The 20,766-nt window shown below is 41.7% G+C and overlaps 2 protein-coding genes and 1 long non-coding RNA gene across 4 annotated transcripts in view; 1 reads left to right on the plus strand and 2 right to left on the minus strand.

The window, feature by feature from the left end:
* Nucleotides 1-12,464, plus strand: part of SAPCD2 (suppressor APC domain containing 2) — a 48,383-nt gene extending 35,919 nt beyond the window's left edge. Inside the window, exons 4-6 of one of the 2 annotated variants that reach the window (XM_033960284.1) lie at nt 1,866-1,967; nt 5,130-5,231; nt 10,763-12,464. In XM_033960284.1, the coding sequence (XP_033816175.1) occupies nt 1,866-1,967; nt 5,130-5,231; nt 10,763-10,891 (333 nt within the window). In that variant the 3' untranslated portion in view covers nt 10,892-12,464. Of the gene's footprint in view, nt 1-1,862; nt 1,968-5,129; nt 5,232-10,762 lie in introns of both variants that reach the window. The other variant, XM_033960283.1, reaches the window with a different exon arrangement.
* The window catches only part of LOC117367590 (amiloride-sensitive sodium channel subunit alpha-like), a 267,236-nt gene that overhangs the window by 157,802 nt on the left and 88,668 nt on the right, over nt 1-20,766 (minus strand). The gene's annotated exons all lie outside the window — the stretch shown is intronic.
* LOC117367592 overlaps nt 1-20,766 on the minus strand; it is an 88,393-nt gene that overhangs the window by 14,809 nt on the left and 52,818 nt on the right. Inside the window, exon 2 of the long non-coding RNA XR_004540807.1 lies at nt 783-851. This is a non-coding gene — a long non-coding RNA (uncharacterized LOC117367592). The remainder of the gene's footprint in view (nt 1-782; nt 852-20,766) is intronic.

A 20,766-nucleotide genomic window follows, 5' to 3' on the forward strand; every position in this document is an offset into this window, starting at 1 on the left:
TGAATAAATTCATGTAAACCATTCTGAGTTCCCCTGGGAGAACGGTATGGAAAATTGAATAAATGTGCATTCCTTACCACTATTAATAAAAACACATTAAAAAAAAAAAGAATCTGACCCTTTGTTTCCACGCCACCTGCTGAAGCCTGTGAGGAAATCTGGTACAATTCCTGAAAATCAGGAATGTCCAATTAGCCTTGTATAACATGAAGGAGGGATTTCTGAAGGTAAATGGGTGTTTTCCTATGGGAACCAAAAAAAAAAATCTTCAAAAATTGAATGTACTTTTTTTTTTCCTGTGTGGAAAAATGGCTTGGCTGCGTATAGCTTGAGTGTCATTTTGCTATGCCCATGCTTATTATTCTTTCTGTGAAAAAACAAATCTCCCTAGCCCCAAGAAGGAAAAAACTGTGTTCAGGGGAAGAGACTGCCCTCACAAACGATTGGAGTAAAAGAATTACTCACTTGAGATAGTCCTAAATAACTAAATAATAATTTATAAAGAGAGCCCTCAGTCACACAACCAACCTCCGACCTCCGGAGGAAACGGCTGCCACTGGTTCGCACCTAGAAGGTGTCAACTGTGAAACATCCTAGGGCTCTCTGTGAATTTAGTGCTAAATAACTCAAAAGTGCTGTAGTGCAAACAAATCAAAACGTGCACTGCAAGCAGTCTCTTCCCCTGAACCAGGGGGGCAAAAGAACCAAGTGTTCAGATTCAATCTATTGAAGCCAAAAGAAGATACTTAGCTTCTCTGATAAGCAGTCAGTAAGTCACCAACCGTCCAACGGGACTCCGTTTCGGTGGAGCACTCCCCCTTCTTCAGGAACGACTGACGCTGTGCCAGAGCCTGGAAATCAAAAGGCAAAAGCAGATTGGCAATAGTAGAAAATTATTCTTTCTGAGCATTTTGAACCTGCAGAGTACTTGGGGCAAAGCCATCAAGCCACTAGGAATTTCAGCAGAATACTCCAGGAGAATTTTTCCTCTGAAATTCAGCTTACTGACTTGTGTGTACAATGCACTGTGGAGCTGCAGTACTCCAAACAAGGCAAAATATCCGGAAAGTTACATTTAGCATATACACTTCTCTCTCCGTATTCACAGTTTCTATTATTCACGGTTTTTAGATTGCTGGCTCCTCCCCCCAAATTACATCAGCTTGCATAGAGAAATCACAGATTCCCAGCACTTTCTTCACCGTGTTTTGCCTCTCCTTCAGGAACAGGCCAGATCTCCCATCATGTTATTTGCGGTTTCACCATATTCACAATGGTTTTTAATAGAAAACAGTGAATAACATATGAAAAAGTTATTTGCGGTTTTTCTGTATTTGCGGTTCTGTTAATCCCCTATCACAGTGCATACGGAGGGAGAAGTGTACTCTTTACGCCACTTGGAGATCACTTTTTGCAGCTTGTGGTACTTGCATGTTCCCCAGGACTATAATAAATAAAGACCTAGAATCCCTGTTTGTAAGTTTAAAGCAAAGCAAGCAGTGGAGACGGAAAATAACAATAACCAAAAAAAAAAACCCCAACAACAAGGAGCAGCATGAATCCAGCAAATTTATTCTGACATACAAAGCAGGAGTCCAACAATATCTATAGTGAGAATATAATGAACAATACACCAAAGTAAAAATACACAAATAAAACACTTTGAGGTAGAGGAACCAATCTTCCACTAAAACAACTTCAAAGCACATTTGTGCTAAACCTTTTCCTTGTTTGCTGGAGAACAGGTTCTTTTGGTTCTTGTTCTTTGCAATTGTCTTGCATTTTAATGAAAACACTGTTCCCTCTAGTAGGATCTAATTAACCTAATAATATTTTATTTTCCCAATTTTCCCAAACCCCAGAAGGAGTTCCTTTCTGAAGAGAGCCAGGGCCATCTGAGTTATCTTCTGCCTAAGTTACAAGACGTGAACCACTGCCTCAGTGACCTACTTTCCTATTCTGGCAAGGTAAGAGTAGTCCTTTTATCATGTTCAAGTTTGTTTGTTTTTAAATCTCTGTTCTGGTTCAATGTGTTTAATGGTCCTGAACGCTAGGGTTATGCATCTGAACCTGCAAGTATTTTGGAGCTTCAGGCACTTTCATGCAGAGATTTTCTCCGCTGTACCGAGTCATTGGGGATGTCATTGCAGACAGGCCCATTCTTTTTGCTCAAAGCGGTGTGTCTGTTTCACCTTAATGAATCTGTGAAGTTCCCCTCCTTTCACAGAGAGAATGGAGAGTCATATTCTTTCCTCATTGTGGCTTCATGGTGTGTGCCAGGTGCTACTCAGGTATCTGGAGGTTGCGAATGATTTTCGAAAGTCATACCTTCTGTTCGTACTTTTTGGCAAGCAGAAACATGTCATGATGGCGTCTAAAACCACAATTGCAAGATGGCTTAAGGAGTCATTGTCTTGGCTTATGTGCTGAGGGGTACATTCCTTGCAGAGAATGGCAACTTCTTGCCATAGAGTGCGCTTTTCCATCGCCAGTTGACATTTGTAGAGCGTCAATGTGGTTGACTCTGCATACTTTTTCAAAGCACTATAAGGTGGATATTGTGGTGTGTGGCAATGCTGTTGTTGGCGCTTCAGTTCTGCACCCAAGTCCCACAAGGTATAGAGGTCGCTTTGGGACATCCCACAAGTACTGGAATAGTGTGAAGCTGCGCAATGGAAGGAGAAATTAATTCTTACCTGATAATTCCTGGTCGCAGAACCAGGAAGTGAGCTCTGAGGGAGAGCTGAGGCCGGCAGGTCGGAGATGCTGCTTGCACCAGTGAAGAGTTATAGAGGCACCTCCTACCCTCTTTATGCCACTGCTCACGGAGCACCTTTCTATACTTTTACACGTGATTTGAAAGAGGTCTAACTTGAGGGTATCTTTCTTTTTAAACTTTAACATTTCCTTCCCTTGGATGTCCTGATTTTGGATTCTCTGATCCTACCCAAAACATTCCCTTGCTATTTGGACATATAGCAGTGTTGGGCCAGATCCTGCCTTTGCAAAATGAGGATTTGGACATTTCAAACACATGGACTTTGAGATGTCCATATGCTTTGAAAATAAGCACCACAGAGCCCTTGATGGTGATTGTCTGATGCTGGAAGTCATGAGCTGAGACTCATTGACACTTTACAGAATTGTTTACCTCTCTGCTTGATACAACAGCTCAGTCTGCGATCAGAACTTTGTGAAGGTGCATTAAGGCACAGTTGGGCATGTATACAATGGTGCAGTTTACATTCATTGCACTAATGCCGATTCTCAGCAGCACAGTCTGCAAGTAACTTTTGACAGCAGTACCTCTTCTATTCCTCAACTTCCTATGGTAGTGTGTCGCGTTCAGCTACCCACTCAATCCTCAATTTCATGATCTGCCCACAGTGTTGGCTACAATGATCCAGCAACAATGCCCATAGAGGGCAACTCAGGTCTACCTAAGATATGCTGGGATACGACTTGCTCCACCCACTACACAAGCAGGACTTCTTCCTCCTGCCCCTACGCAGCAGAAAAGTACATAGTGCTGACACAGCAGAAAAGCACATAGTGCTGTGGTCAAGAACTGCTGCACTAAACCACCAAAAAGCGCAGCATGAAATTCTGGATCCGACCTACTGTTTCACAACATAGCAGGCTGCTAGAGGTTCCATTTTGGAGACTCCTCTGTGTGATTTAGCAGGCCCATGCAAATCAAATATCACTTCAGCACAGCAATAAGGCGGCCAGCTACAGGTACTGCTGCAGTGCATTGTGATCCTGACTTGAGGCGCAATGCCCTTGCCCCGACTATACCCCACTGCTCAACTTTGGCAGTGATCCCCACACCCAACACCCCCTGCGCAGATGTTACTGGATTAATCTTGCCCAACTGTGTCTTAATGCACCTTCACAAAGTTCTGATCAATAATTTTCCTCCTATGATGATGTTGAGCTATCCAAACTATTTGTCAGGTATTTTATTTGTATTTTTTCCTGTTAAAACAGGCACGCCTGAGTTTACAGCACCCTCTGCTGACATAAAGCATACATGACACAGTTTGCTCAAGCCCAGAATAAAATACTCATGGGTGTAAGCTCAGTATCTAACATTTTCATTAACTTACATAAGAGGTGGCTACGTGCATTTTTATAGTCCAGATTCTGTACGTTAATGAAAGTGTTTACTACATGGGTATCTTAAGCATATTTCTGAAATGTTTCTGGTTTTAAATATACAGTCAAACCTCGGTTTGCGAGTAACACGGTTTGCGAGTGTTTTGCAAGACAAGCAAAACACTCGAGAAAATCATGCCTCGCAAACCGAGCGTTGACTGGATTTGCGAGCCTTCACCCCTGACAACTGGCATCGCCCCCATGCCCGTGAGCCCCCCCCCTGCCAACCAGCATCGCCCACCCGCCCAAACCCTTACCACGATCTGACACTGGTACGCAGCACCAACCCACAGGACGTGCCGGTGCCGGAAGATCCTGCCTCTTGCCGCTGATCTCTGCTGATCGCATGCTCAAGGCCCAGTGTAGTTTTCATTTTTATATAAAGGAATAAAATTAGCCTTATGCAGTGATGTAGTAAGGGTAGGAGTCATCCGGGGTGGTGTCGCCCCCCCTTGCCCCCGCTCCTTCCCACCCCCTACTTCACACTCGCGCTCTCCCTTCCCAGCCCCGTACCTCTAAATCTTCGCCAGCGCGCGTGGCTTCTGCAGCATGTTCCTGGTGCCAGCATTAGTCACTTCCTGGCCCCATGACCCAGAAGTGATTCAGAGGGGAGCCAGGCTAGTGCGAGCAACAGGCAGGAGAAGTTGCTCACGCTAGTGAAGATCTACAGAGGCACAGGGTGGGGGGAAGGGATGGCACGAGCATGGCGGAGAAGTGCTGGTGCCCCCACTGACACAGTGCCACCCCCTCTTACTTACACCACTGGCCTTATGGACCAAACAAAATGTGTTAATTTTTTTTTGGGGGGACCACCCTAGTGTTCATGTTGGTTTCTCTGGTTGCTGCTCCCGAACACTAGTCCTGCATGCAGCAGACAATTTGGTAGCTTCGTTCTGAAGGCAGGCATTTCATAAGGGATATCTGTCACTGACCACCTTTTCTTTTTAACCCCCATTCCTTCCTTCCTGCAGCCTGTGAAGTCCTTACCAGCCGTGAATGGGTTTGTTGCCCCTGTGGTAGGACAGCATCAAACAATCACCATGCTGAAGGAGCAGAACCGCTTGCTGACAAAGGTGAGGTATGCTGGGAGTTCTGCCCAGGAAGCTTGTGACCGACTTTAGGGAAGAGGGTACTCGTGGAACAATACCGTCTGTCCTTTCAGTGACAAGGTGCAAAAAAAAAAATCCTAGCCAAAAAGAAGATGCCACAAATGGTGTTATGGAGAAAGTCCTTACCATCAGAGACAGAATGGTGGCCACATGGGGACACTTATCGGTTAGTCTTTCTAGATATAAAGTCTAGCTGAGGGTATACTTTATCTTTGAAACTTGAATACAAAGGTAAAATGAGTGCTTAAAGGGGGGGAACCTATACTCTGATTACTTGCAATAGCATTCATGGTACTGAAGGGAATAGACTTAGTAGTTAAGGACAGGTTGTTCACCCTCTCTAAGGTAGGGAGAACGAGAGGGCACTCTCTAAAGTTGAAAGGGGATAGATTGTGTACGAACGTAAGGAAGTTCTTCTTCACTCAGAGAGTGGTAGAAAACTGGAACGCTCTTCCGGAGTCTGTCATAGGGGGAAACACCCTTCAGGGATTCAAGACGAAGTTAGACAAGTTCCTGCTGAACCAGAACGTACGCAGGTAGGGCTAGTCTCAGTTAGGGCGCTGGTCTTTGACCAGAGGGCCGCCGTGTGAGCGGACTGCTTTGCAAGATCGACCACTGGTCTGACCCAGTAGTGCCAATTCTTATGTTCTTAGGTTCATAATTATAGGATTTGGAGAGGGTGGAGTACAGCATAAACATGCTGTGCTGTTAGCAGAGCTTGTAGATGTGTAAACATAAAACTCAGCTCGTATTAGTTACGAAATACTCTGTTATGGGTTTACTGGGCTTGTTTGTATTTAGTTATCATAATTTTATGCCTTGTTCTATGTTTGAATTTGTGCATTGCTTTGAGCAGTTCCTATTTTGGACTCTGAAAACTGGGGGGAGGGCGCATGGGTTGTTTTGTTTTTTTTGTATGTTGGATAGAAAGGACCCTAGGCTTTGCAACTGCTTTACCTGCAGGCATATTTCTGCTTAGAAACAGCATGTCTAGATCCAAAATGTCCTTCTGCTTGTGGAGTTCTGCAATCCTCCCAGAAACATTGTGAAACCATAAAAACATAAGAGTTGCCATACTGGGACAGACCGAAAAGTCCTTCAAGCCCAGGATCCTGTTTCCAAGGAGTAAAACGGATTTTTATGCTGCTTATTCTAGGAATAAGCAGTGGATTGTTAATATTATTTGCATCTGACAGGTCCTTTATGTTCCTGTTTTGGGACTTTCTTTTTTTTTTTTTTTGTTAATAGATTTTTGTCTCACTAAATTGTATTTGATTTTCTCTTTTTTAAATATATTTTATTGAGCAAATCAAGAAAAAACACAGAACACAACAAAAGGCAGCCGTGCCAAAAGAGCAATAATACACCACGGCAAACCCTAAGTACAAGGCATCAACTAAGAATACAACAGTCACACAATGCCATAAAGAATCAAGTGCTCAGAAAAGATTTTACAAATATCGCCCCAAAGATACCCAACCTACCCACCCAGCCCTCCCCCCCCCTCCCATGTGGATGGCACAACAAGAAGAAAGATGTCAGAAAAAACACAGGTATGTATGAGTGAGTGAGGAAACAAGCAACAAGCGCCAGAGAGCAGAATAGAATAGAAAGAAAGAAAGAGGTGCAGTCCCCCATATCCTATGAGTTAAGCAGTAAACTCCTAGAACGGTGCGGCAAAGCCGTCCAATAAGCCTCCCAAATCTCCTGAAAACGATCCCAACTACGAGGAACCCTACCGGACACAGTCCGGCACTCCAGTAAGGCCAATTCAAAGAGTGAACGTTGCCATTGTACCACCGTTGGGATAGCCTGCTCCCGCCAGCACACTAAAATCGCCCGTTTGGCCAGTAAGAAAGCTTTCTGGACAAACAAATGGTGCCCTCCGGGCAGAGATCCCATCCCATCCAGTACATAAAAAAGAGCATTCAAAGGAGAACAAGCTGGCAAATTCGGCAGGAACGAACGAAGATAAGACCAAAACCGCTGTATACAGGAGCAGGTCCAAAACATTTGCCCCAACGTGGCTCCAGGAGAGGCACACTTAGGGCAAGTATCCCTGTCAGCGAAACCCGCTCGAAAGGCTTGTATTTGATTTTCATTGGTTTCTCTTTTAGTAATGTCTGTAGTCAGATTGCCTTAAGCTGTGTATGTGACTCTGGGCAAGTCACTCAGTCCTCCATAGCCCCAGGTACGTTAGCTAGATTGTGAGCCCACCGGGACAGAGAGGGAAAATACTTGAGTACCTGATTGTAAAACCGCTTAGATAACCTTGATAGGCGGTATATAAAATCCTAATAAAACTTGAAAAACTTAATAAACTTATGTGCCAAATCAAATGCATCTTAACCTTCATAACAATAGATTATTGGTTTGCATATGTCAAGTTCTAATGTGCATTAAATTATTAAATCAATTGTGTAAAAATAAAGCAAAATAACTATGGTACCTAGAGATTTGGTAGGGGGGATGGAATCTGAAAAATTAAAAACATTTATTTGCCTTTGCATATTAAACTTACCTGTCAGTGCGGCTTGATAAAAGAGGGAGTTAATTTATACCAGATTTTATTGTTAGATGTCTGACTTTTACACAATTTTATGTATTTGGTTTTTTTTTTGACGTTTGCAATCATTATGTGAATGTTTGTATATTTTGTGTGTCAGTTACAATTTTACTGTTTCCATTTTTATGATTTTAAGCACAGCTGTGAACCATTTATGGGTAGGTGGTAAAATAATGTAGACAAGTATTTTTATTTTTGTTGCTATTTTAGAGATCATAAAATCCCCTGAGGAAAACTCCTTTCAATTGTGCTAAAACTGCTGGCACTGGAATCAAACACCACATTTCTTATTTCTGTGTTGGGGGAAGGTAGTCTTTAGACAGCTAGGTGATCTAGGAAAATGGCTTAGAAATATTCCTCTGAATATTTAAATGTTTGACAAACAAACAGAAAATTAAGCATATGGTACAGCTTGGATCCCAACTAAAACCAACTAGTTTTGTAAGAGGACAGTGAGGGGAGACTGAAAACAGCCTTAGGGTGGGACTAGAGCAGGGGTGGGCAAACTTTTTGACTCATGGGCCACAGTGGGTTCTTAAATTTGACAGAGGGGCTGGACCAAGAGCATCTTTCTATCCCTCCCTCCTTCCCATCCCCCTGTGAAGTAGAACCTTTACCCAGCTTCTATCCTTCCCTCGTGCAGCAGAACCTTTGCCCAGCTTCCGTCCTTCCCTCCTTTCCTCCCAGCCCTTGTTCAGCAGAAACCTTGAGCACCCACCTCCGCCACACAGCCGAACCCCCGCTGACTCTCCATCCTTCCCTCCCATCCAAACCCTGCCGACTGTGAGCCCTACATACCTCCCTCCAGAGCACCATCGGGCCGGCAGTACTCTAAACAGGCTGCTTCACGGCCTTCTCTCGTCAGGGCCTTCCGTGTGCCGCGTTACTGATGACATCATCAGTGATGCGGCAGAGGGAATTCCCTGACGAGAGAAGGCCGTGAAGCAGCCTGTTTAGAGTACTGCCGGCCCGATGGTGCTCTGGAGGGAGGTATGTAGGGCTCACAGTCGACGGAGTTTGGATGGTCGGCAAGTCGGATTAATAAACTAAACAGGCCAGATATGGCCTGCGGGCTGTAGTTTGCCATGTCTAGGCTAAAGAATGCAACCAAATTTAGTTTTGCTGTTATACTCTTTATTGGTTTTAAACATATCTGTATCTTCATATTATTTTTAATTAGTCTATCAGACTAATTAAGAGACCACCAGTATAAATGATTCCAAAAAAGGATTAGACACATTTTAATAGAAGATGGATGAGTTGCAGGCTGTATGCTGTATATACTTGACTATAAATCTAGATTTTGGGGCTAAAAAAATGGCCTAAAAATCGGGGTCTTGATTTATATTCGAGTTTTCCCTCTCTCTGACCCATCGCAGGCCTCTCCCTGCCCTGCTTTAAGCCTTGCTGGTCCAGTGGTAAGCCAGGGCAAGATGATCCTCTTATGCTCCTACCCCATGCAGTCTCACTACTCAAAATGACTAACATGAGTTCCCACAGTGGTTGCTATGGTTTTATTTACTGCCTTTTCATGAAGAGATTCACCCAAAGCTGTTACAATACATTGACGAGTAGTCGGGCACTCGTAAGTATTTTCCCTATCTGTCCCTGCAGGATCACAATCTAACTCTGGTACCTGGGGCAATGGAGGGATTAAGGGCGTTAGCGGTTTAACGTGCGTAATAGCACTTGCTAATTTGACGGCCATGCTAGCTGCTACCGCCTCCTCTTGAACAGGCGGTAGTTTATCGGCTAGCGCGGGGGTTAGCGTGAACTAAAAAATTGCGTGTGATAAAGCCGCTAACGCAGCTTTGTAAAAGGAGCCCTAAGTGACTTGAACAGAGTCACAGGGGTCGGGTTGGGATTGAAAGCACAATCTCAGGGTACTAAGGCAGCAGCTCTGACAATTAACCTCACAAAACTGGTGAGAGTTTGGTATATATTTGAATCAACTTTAGGTTACCAGTGTTTATATTCAGATGGGTTTATATTCAAGTATAATACACTAGATCAAAAACTAAATGGAAAAAGTCCCAAACTGTTAAGGTAAATGAACAAAAGGACTTAGAAAATTTTATCATCAAAATAGATATAAGTCTCTTAAGCTCTCAGACGCCTGCGTTAGCTTTGTCATTGTCTATAAGCCAACTAGAGCAGGAACAGTGGTATCTTTCATCGAGCTTTTAGAGTTCATTTGTAGAAAAAAATTTTTAAATATTTTTAACATATTATGCAAGTAAAACTTAATGCAAAAAGATAAAAATGCATTAAGAAATCAAAACCGGCACTTAGCTTTAAACTGTATTCGCCGGTGTGGAGTTCAGATAATCACCCAACGGGCCCCGTTTCACCCAGCTAAGGGCTTCATCAGGGGTCGGATTATTGCTCGAGCTATTTAGGCTCGTTCATTTTAAATTGAAACGCCATTTTTTATAAGAGGCTTATATCTATTTTGATGATAAAATTTTCTAAGTCCTTTTGTTCATTTACCTTTATATTCAAGTATATACAGTAATTTTTAACTGAGGTGTCACTTCAGGAACACTGCATCCCTAAATCATCACTGCTTGATAGCAGAAGGGAGTGTGCAATAAACAGCTCCACACATGACTTACTTATACATTTTCTCAAAGGACTCGCTGCTTTCAGAAAAAGGATGTTGGGCTAGATTAATTTTTTTTTTTTGGGGGGGGCGCAATTTCTGTGGGTCGTAGTCTTGTAAAGTTGTAACCAGCTGTGAACATTGGAAATGATGGTTTATAAAGTTTTAATATAATGAGTCTCTCAAAAGTTTTGTCGCCTCTCTCCGTATATGTATCAGTAACCACCAGTTTGTCGTCTCGTATTACAAAATACCACAGGCCATCTTTTATTATCATAACTCTCTTATTTTTCATTACCTGATCTGCGCTTACTCCTATCCTTGCAGGAGGTGACGGACAAGAGTGATCGGATCACACAGCTGGAGCAGGAGAAATCTGCTCTCATCAAGCAGTTATTTGAAGCACGTGCCCGAAGCCACCAGGAAGCAAGTCAGCTGGATTCCACCTTTATTTAGAAGCCTCGGCTAGGGGCCGTCTGCTGAAATGAGGCCAGGAAGATCGTAAGGATAGGGACTTGGTCTTCAACATGCACCAAAAAGAAACTCGGGCTCTCCAGAGTTATCCCATTGGTGTGGGAACTCAGATCACCTGTGTCTCAAGGAGACTGCCATGGTATCTTTGATATATCGCTTTTGGAACATGTTTACTATTGGAGGCATTTGGGTACTTTAGAAATGCCTTCAAAGTAGCCTTTGTTTGCACAGCTAATGTGGGCACGCACCAGTGCAATCCTCCAACAGCTCTTATCGCACTTGTACTTTATATATATATATATATATATATATATATGTTTGTGTGTGTGTGTGGTAGAGTGAAATGACATTTAGTTATGTTGTCTTTGCTGGTTAAATTTTGCTTTTTTTTCTGTTCCTAAACATAACCTTTTTCTTGTACTTTTTTTTTTTTTTTAGTAACATACCTCAGGTGAAAGCCATCCTTTACGAAAAACAAAAATAATACTTGTTTACACTCCTTGTTTCTGGCTGGGTCATTGTGGCTCAGGATCTGTTTGGTTTAATTTGTGCCTTCTAGCCAGGTCATTCAGCAGTAGTGCTTTAGGTCTGCACTCTGAATCTCAAAGGAGAAAATGAGGTTGTCCAGGGTTTAACTCGGAGCATGATGGGTAGCTAAGGCTAATGGTTGTATTATGGAAAGTAACACCAGTGGGTGCTATAACACTATAACAGACGGTGATACCCTGGGATCACTTGTTATTCATGGTAGAGGGGAAACTTGTTAATAGATTTTTAAGTCCCATTGTTTGGGGTGGTGGGGCTGATTGTGTCACCTTTTTTGATGGTCTGGTTAAGAATGTTCTTGTATATCTAGTTAAACTCTGACAAATACCAGACTTAGTTGCCCAGAATAGCCTCAGCCTGACACAGATGTAAGCCTCTGACACCTGTGTTTCGGATACAAGGCACAATAAATCAAAGGCAACAAGCATCTACCACCATGTACAAAATAGATTTTTAAACTATTGCATGCTTTTTAAAATGCTTTCTCCATGTTTCTGTTTTATTTACTATTGTGTGTTGTGTGATGTTTAACTTGACTCTCCAGCACGTCTCCTGTGGTTTGTTTGGGGGATACTAATAATAACAGATGTATAAATCAAAAGGCAGACTAACTCGGATGCAAATGAAGAGGGGAGGGGAGCGCGGCCAAACAGTCTGAAAGATGGCAAGTACTCCAAAGAGACTCTTTCCTCCCCAAGGTGCCAGTTTGTGGAGCTATTGCACTGAGTTTTCTGAGCAGGGACCATGAGATGAAAATTGTGACTGGGTGAAGAGATGCAGAACACATCCTGGGCTGGAAAGATTTAAACTTGGGGCAGGGCACTGAAGGCCATGTGGAGATGGCCACACCTCAGTCACATATTTTATTTACCATTTTCCCCTGATCTTGCTGTCTTTCTTTTTTTTGCCCCATCTCTCTGTACAGACCAACTTGGATGCATCCTTCTAAAACAGGGGTATACAACCTATTCCTTAGGACAGGGGTAGGCAATTCCGGTCCTCGAGAGCCGGAGCCAGGTCAGGTTTTCAGGATCTCCACAATGAATATGTATGAGATGGATTTGCATGCACTGCCTCCTTGAGATGCAAATCTATCTCATGCATATTTATTGTGGAGATCCTGAAAACCTGACCTGGCTTCGGCTCTCGAGGACTGGAATTGCCTACCCCTGCCTTAGGACAATCCTAGCCAGTTAGGTTTTCAGAATACCCACAATGAATATGCATGAAAGCAAGTTGAATAGAATGGGGGTAGTGCAAGCACATTTATCTCATGCATATTCACACTACATATCCAGAAAACCTGACTGAGTGAGTCCCAAGTTTGGATTGAGTCCCAAGTTTGGATTGAGAACCCCTGTTCGTGGAATCGTGTGTGTATGTGTGTGTGTACTCCCAATTCTTCCTCTAAAATATGTACACATCCAAAGATGCACAGCCCCTGTACATTTTTAACATGTATCTGTGGCATGGTGTCGCTGAATCTTAAACATCTGGTTGGGATGGGTTGAGTTGATATGATTTTTATGTGTGATTTTATTTTTAGAGCTGGTACTTGTAGGCATTTGGGATGTAGACGAGGTCCGTTGATCGGATTTGATGTACTTATATCACCAGAATACTTGTCCATGATTGCCAAATTGAAATAAATGTGCATTGCTTGACAAAATTATAAGACAAAACTTTTTTGTGTGTACATAGAAATGAGGATAAACTAAATATAAGGTGAAACCTTTTTATTGGGTTAACTTAACATTTTTTAATTAGCTTTCCGAAGCTAATTTTTATTGGACAGAGTATGCTCCTCTTTTAGATGCCTTCAAGTTTCAAGTTTATGGCTTGATATATACCGACCATCACATGTATCTGGACGGTTTACAATATTAAAAATTAGAAAAATCTAATAAAATGTAAGAGGAGGGTAAAACTAAAACTCTGACAAATTAAGACTTATTAGAGACGAAAGGTACTAGGGGATAGGGAAGTTTTAATTACAATGTGTAAATAAAAAAATTAAAAGGAGGGGTAGAGGGATAGGGAGTAACGAGAGGGAGACGGAAATGTCGCTTCTTAAAAGCTTTTTTAGTCCTTCAGTTATTGATAGGCATCTTTAAAAAGAAATGTTTTAAGATTTGTTTTAAATTTATTTAGGGAATTTTCATTGCGGAGATAAAGTGGCGAGGGTGCGACTACAAAAAAATGGAATTTCTAATATAGTATAGGTCCTTGATTGAGGGTACTGTCAATAAGTTTTGATTCGTAGATCTAAGGACCCTAGGAGGGGTATGTGGAATGAGATATTTGTCTAGGAGAACAGGGAGGTGGGAGGTCTTAATTTTAAAAGTTAGAAGAAGAATTTTGTATGTAGTTCGGTGAGAGACTGGTAACCAGTGTAACTCTCGAAGAAGCGGGGTAACATGATCATATTTTTTGGCCTTATAAATAAGTTTGATTGCGGTATTTTGGATTAGTTATAGTCTGTGGGTTTCTTTTTGAGTTTTACCATGGTAAAGAGAGTTTCAGTAGTCTATGTGTGACATAATTAAAAAGTGAATTAGGATTTGGATTGAAGTGGGTTCTAGAACAGAGGAGTTTGTAGAAACAGTTTTTGGTCAGGGAACTGATTTGGTCATGGTAGGTAAGATCTTTATCAAAGGTGACTCCTAGTAGTGCCTTGGTGTAGAAAGTCTGCACACAGTTTTCTAACATACAAGTTAAACCTTTTGTTCAATGCCATAAGTATATAGTATGGAAAAATGTCAGCTTCCAGCATGTTTCCCCAAGTACTGGCAACAGTAGCAATATTTTGCCCTCACAAAATGTCATCAGTTGGAATTCCATGAATACTCGTATACATCACACACATGTGCTGGAATGCAATTCTGCACCTAACGGTATCATTTTCAGCCTCCTCTCGGTTCCTTATCCTGTGCTATTAGGGTTAGTATTGTTTGTCCCATTCACTTCAAAAGAACAAGGAAGAAGATGTAGGGTGTATTATATTCCCTGAAAAGAACGCAAACGATGAAATCCTCAATAATATTAGCTACAGAAGCACAACCTAATTGTTTTACTCCTCAGGGTTGGGTGTTAAAGCCACAGTCTTAAAAGACCTGATGGCTGAGTGCGGGATTTTCTATGTACTTTGCATCTGGGTTTAATAGCAAACACCTTTATTACTGTGGGTCTGCTTGAGTCTTTGAGCACAGTGTTGCTTGTGTGCAAAACCCCTTTGAACATAGGGCATCCATGATAATGCAGCTTCTGTGCACAGTTTTCTGCATTAAGCTCTGAGCAAAGCCTCTGAATGTGTGCAGGTTTTGGAAGAACAGCACTAGGCTGTATCAGTCTTGATGCCACTCGCCTGGAAGTATTGTGGACTTTGAACATGGTCAGATTGGTTCAGGAAGAGTGGCAAGAAACCAGATCTCAGGATGCTGTAGGAAGAATTTAAGTAAAACCCTAAAACCTATTCACATTGCCGAAGTCTGTGGTTTTAGGATAAAGGGAGAAGGATTTGGTATAAAACAGATTTCATGCTGCTTAGCCTAGGAATAGGCAGTGGATTTCCCCCAAGCCATCTCAATAATGACCTATGGATTTCTTTTTTAGGAAATTATCCAAACTTTTTTAAAACCCTGCTAAGCTAAATGATTTCACCACATTTTCCAACAACGGATTCCACAGTTTAATTCCAAGTTGTGTAAAGAAATATTTTCTCCAGTTTGTTTCTTTTAAATATACTACTTAGTAGCTTCATCGCATGCCCCCTAGTCCTAGTATTTTTGAAAAGAGTAAACAAGTGATTCACATCTACCCTTTCCAATCCACTCAGTATTTTATGGACCTTTATCCTATCACTTCTCCAAGCTGAAGAGCCCTAGATTGCTTTAGCCTTTCCTCAAAGGGAAGTCATCCCATCCCTTTGGCGACTTATATTCGAGTCAACTATTTTTCCTACTTTTTGGGGGGAAATTGGGGTCTCGACTTATATTCGGATTGACTTATATTCGAGTATATATGGTACTTATATTTAACTGCAGAAATTGGTGCATTATCCAGGGTCAGGGCTATTGAAGGATAACCAACAAGTCACTGTTAGGTTCAAGATCAGGTGATTGTGAGAATCATTCCATATCTACATCAAAACATATTTGATTACATTGACTTTAGCAAGATTCAATGACAAGAATTTGTCTGCATAATACAGTACATTTTACTGTCCTCAAATGAGATCATGCAATAGAGGGCACAAAAAGATATTAACAGTAATGGTGATGAATGTGCTTTTCTTGATTTATTATATGTTTATGTACTTTGTATTGCTCTGTTGATATATGGAAAATCAATAAAGATTTAAAAATAAAAAAAAACCAACCCAGTAATGGTTCTTGCACAGAGCCTTGTGGAGCACCACAGGGTAAAGAAAAGTTGATAACTGCCTTGCAGAAATTAAACATTATCAGAGCGAGAGGCATTAGTTCATGCTTGACTATTTTCTGTTTGCTTATTTTGCATTTTTACTGACGGGCAGGACAAGGTTTAGCACAGACTAAAAGAAGATGGAAAACCCCCACAATTTCTCAAAAGAAAAGTTTTAAAAATACAATCAGCAAAGTGAATGGAATAGGAGCTAGTACACAAGTTATTTGAGTACTAGTTGAAGTCAATTTGGAAAGCTCTAAAGAAAAGGTGTGTTTGGGTTGATTCTCTGAGTTGGAAATCATTTGTAAAATGCCTTTTTTCGTGGTTTTTTTTTTTTTTTTATATCTTTATTGTTATTTACAAAGAAAGGAATACATGCGCATTAGATAAGCATGCCAAAAAATCATATCAGTTGCCTAATGAAAGAGCTGTCACTGTCAACATCTGATAAGGAAACGATATGGGAATTGTGGAGGTTACCTGATCTGCTTTTGTCTTATAAAGTCTTGTATTAGCAGAGCAGGAGTAAAAATCTGTTCATGAGATTCCTGGTGGTTATTATTGCAATGTTGTCTAGGATTCCAATAAAGTGCATTTGTGGTTTAGGTTATTAGACTGATGACATATGTTTTGACAAAACCCAGTGATTCAGCAATTGAATCATGATTTGAAGAGAGTGATAAGTCTCTGGTGAAAGGTTTTTCTGATTATCTGGGAATGGGAAAAAAATAAACTGGTCAACATGCAAAATGATTTAACCAGCCAGAAATGGCCTCTGACCAGTTCAATTTCTTGTTTTGGGGTATCTGCCAGTTTTCAGCAGCACTTAACTGGTTATCACAGCAAATTAGCAGTTAATTCCTAAGTGAAAATTGGCTTTTTGGGGGATGCTCTGTGGGTGGAGTCGGCTCTTGGTCAATTTTTCTGTATGTGTGAATGTATTATTGATATGAAGGTATTTAAAATACATTGTTCAAATCACAGCATTCATTTTCAAAGGAAAAATAAGCAAAATAGATATACAACATAGCTCACAACTGCCTCTGTCTGAAGTTTTCCTTCATATCTTGGTTTTCATGGCAGAGACAGCTCTTTAAATGTTCAATTCCAACAACTATCATACACACTTTCACATTTTATGCATTATTTTATTACCAGTGACATGTTAAGAATTTCAGTTTGCTTTTTGTTACCACATCTACTTATGTAAACAGACACCAGTCTTATTTTCTTTAAGAAACCAGAGCACAAGACACTGTGAGCATCAGGTGCTTCTATTGTTGAATTGTTGGCTCATCTTGACTTTTCTAGTGGGTTAGTATGGGGTGAGGAGTGGGGATAACATATGATAGCTTAGGAATTATTTTTCTTTGCCTAGAATTACATCTGGTTGGCCAATGCTGTGTTGTTCTATAACAGTTGTACGTGTCGGGTTGAGCTCACTTGTGAATTTGACTTCTATGAGGCCTTCTTACTAAATTGCAGTGAACATTGTACTCCTGAGGGCATTCTGCAAGCACACACACAAAATTCTGCACTTTTTTGTGCATAGAAATCGCCTATCAAAGGTATGGCCTGTAAACTCGAAACTGCGGAAGGCTTACAGTCGCTCAGAAGAACAGGGTAAGGGACAAGGTATCTTTAAAAGATATCATCATAAAAGGAAAGACACAGTATCTCGATAGTGATATTGCAATGCAGGCCACAATAGACCAGGCTTCTTTTAAATACAGAGCAGATTGATTTTAACGGTTACAAATTATCCATGCCAAATGCTGAGCAAATTGTAAGTAGATATGATATTGTTTGAAATGTCTGTATGTTCACGCAACTTCAATTGGTGTTCCAGCGGGAATTGGAATGGGATTATAGCACTTTATTGTTGGGGGATCAGACTTTGTTGGAGGAACAGGGATTGTCTCTGTCTCAGCGATGCTTCATTTATATGACCCTGTTAACAGTTAAGAAATCTATTTTGCCAGTGTAGAAATGGATTCAGCAGATGGGTGAGGTAGGGCATTTTGAACTTTTATTATAAACATACTATGAATCTTGAGGTCAAGGCCTACCTGGTTGTGTGGAAAGTGTTCTTCCATCTTCCTATATTCTTTCGATGTGGGGTGGGAAGAGGGGGTGGAGTGAATGGGGGGAATGACTGTTGTGGGGGGGAGGTGTGGGTGATGGTTTGTGAATGCATTCTCCATGGCAGTGGTTTGCTGTGGAGCTGTAAGGGTAACACAAAATGTAGGATCTGGGAGAACGGACCATGTTATATCTATGAACCAGTCCTTATTTTTATGTACTGTTTCCAATGCTCTTGTGCCACAGTTCCAGTATTAGTGCACAGGCCTTTATGCTAGCCGGACAGGTTCAATACTAGTGTACTAGCTGCTGCTGTTTTTGAAACCTTTAGTGTTACTTTGTTGTGGACTACCTTTTGTATCTTTGTTCTCTGATGACTCCTTAATAAAGATGATTTCAAAAATAAAAAAAAAAGAAATGTCTGTATGCAAATGCCAGAAGCCTAAGAAACGATGGGAGAGCTAGAATATATTGCACTATATGAAAGGATAGCTATACTAGGCATCTCTGAGTCATGGTGAAAGGAAGAAAATCAGTGGGACACTGTCATACCGGGGTACAAACTATATTGCAGCGATAGGATGGATCAAATCGGTAGAGGCATAGCATTATACGGTAAGGAGGGCCTTGAATTGAATGCACTGAAAATTCTACAGGAGCAAAATCACACCTTGGAATCCCTATGGGTAGATATTCCACATGTAAGGGGGGAACAGGATAGTGGTAGGTGTGTACTACTGACCACCTGACCAGGATGAACAGACATGCTGAAATATTATCAGAAACTAGCTGATGCCCCGGCGTTGCACGGGTATTTAATTATAGCAATAACACTATAAATGGATTCAAATAAAGATACTTTATAGTGGTGAATGAAATTATTTTTTTACAGCTTTATAAAAAGTACAATATTCAAATAATAATGTGAAATATTTGAAAAAATGAATACAATACAACTAACACAAAACTTGATTATAAACAACATTTTTAGTTTCACCTCCAGGAGCAAGAACATATAAATTCTTGGGTGAACCCACCCTTGAGCAAGCAACATAGAGTTGACCATGGAAAAAACAGGGGGATCTTAAATCCACTCCACAGTATGTAATAGTCTGTCCCTGTGATTTGTTGATTGTGATAGAGAATGCAAGTATCACTGGAATTTGCAATCTCTTAAACTGAAAAGGAAGATGTGTTGCAAGTTTCGTTCAAAGCGGGCAAGCCGTTTTTGCGTTGGCAGCTTTTTACAATTTTTCCATTGACATGAATGGGTGAAATCTGATTTTCTGTTTGTAGCTCCGCCCATGTGTGCAGGTGGGCCGCGAGACCCCCAGAACATATCACCCCAGGTAGTGAGGGATCAGCATACCAAGTTTAGTTCAAATCGGGCAAGCCGTTTTTGCATTGGCAGCTTTTTACATTTTTGCCATTGACATGAATGGGTGAAATCAGATTTTATGTTTGTAGCTCCGCCCACGTGTGCAGGAGGGCCGCGAGACCCCCAGAACATATCACCCCAGGTAGTGAGGGATCTGCATACCAAGTTTCATTCAAATCGGGCAAGCCGTTTTTGTGTTGGCAGCTTTTTACATTTTTGCCATTGACATGAATGGTTGAAATCTGATTTTCAGTTTGTAGCTCCGCCCACGTGTGCAGTGGGCCGCGAGACCCCCAGAACATATCACCCCAGGTAGTGAGGGATCAGCATACCAAGTTTCGTTCAAATCGGGCAAGCCGTTTTTGCGTTGGCAGCTTTTTACATATTTTCCATTGACATGAATGGGTGAAATCTGATTTTCTGTTTGTAGCTCCGCCCACGTGTGCAGGTGGGCCGCGAGACCCCCAGAACATATCACCCCAGGTAGTGAGGGATCAGCATACCAAGTTTCGTTCAAATCGGGCAAGCCGTTTTTGCGTTGGCAGCTTTTTACATATTTTCCATTGACATGAATGGGTGAAATCTGATTTTCTGTTTGTAGCTCCGCCCACGTGTGCAGGTGGGCCGCGAGACCCTCAGAATATATCACCCCAGGTAGTGAGGGATCTGCATACCAAGTTTAGTTCAAATCGGGCAAGCCGTTATTGCGTTGGCAGCTTTTAACATTTTTGCCATTGACATGAATGGGTGAAATCTGATTTTCTGTTTGTAGCTCCGCCCACATGTGCAGGAGGTCCGCGAGACCCCCAGAACATATCACCCCAGGTAGTGAGGGATCTGCATACCAAGTTTTGTTCAAATCGGGCAAGCCGTTTTTGCGTTGGCAGCTTTTTACATTTTTGCCATTGACATGAATGGTTGAAATCTGATTTTCAGTTTGTAGCTCCGCCCACATGTGCAGGTGGGCCGCGAGACCCCCAGAACATATCACCCCAGGTAGTGAGGGATCTGCATACCAAGTTTCGTTCAAATCGGGCAAGCCGTTTTTGCGTTGGAAGCTTTTTACATTTTTTCCATTGACATGAATGGGTGAAATCTGATTTTCAGTTTGTAGCTCCGCCCACGTGTGCAGGTGGGCCGCGAGACCCCCAGAACATATCACCCCAGGTAGTGAGGGATCAGCATACCAAGTTTTGTTCAAATCGGGCAAGCCGTTTTTGCGTTGGCAGCTTTTCACATTTTTTCCATTGACATGAATGGGTGAAATCTGATTTTCTGTTTGTAGCTCCGCCCATGTGTGCAGGTGGGCCGCGAGACCCCCAGAACATATCATCCCAGGTAGTGAGGGATCAGCATACCAAGTTTCGTTCAAATCGGTCAAGCCGTTTTTGCGTGATCGCGGCACATACACACACATACATACATA

This window comes from Geotrypetes seraphini, chromosome 10 (genome assembly GCF_902459505.1).
Source record: "Geotrypetes seraphini chromosome 10, aGeoSer1.1, whole genome shotgun sequence".
NCBI classification, from domain to species: Eukaryota; Metazoa; Chordata; class Amphibia; order Gymnophiona; family Dermophiidae; genus Geotrypetes; species Geotrypetes seraphini.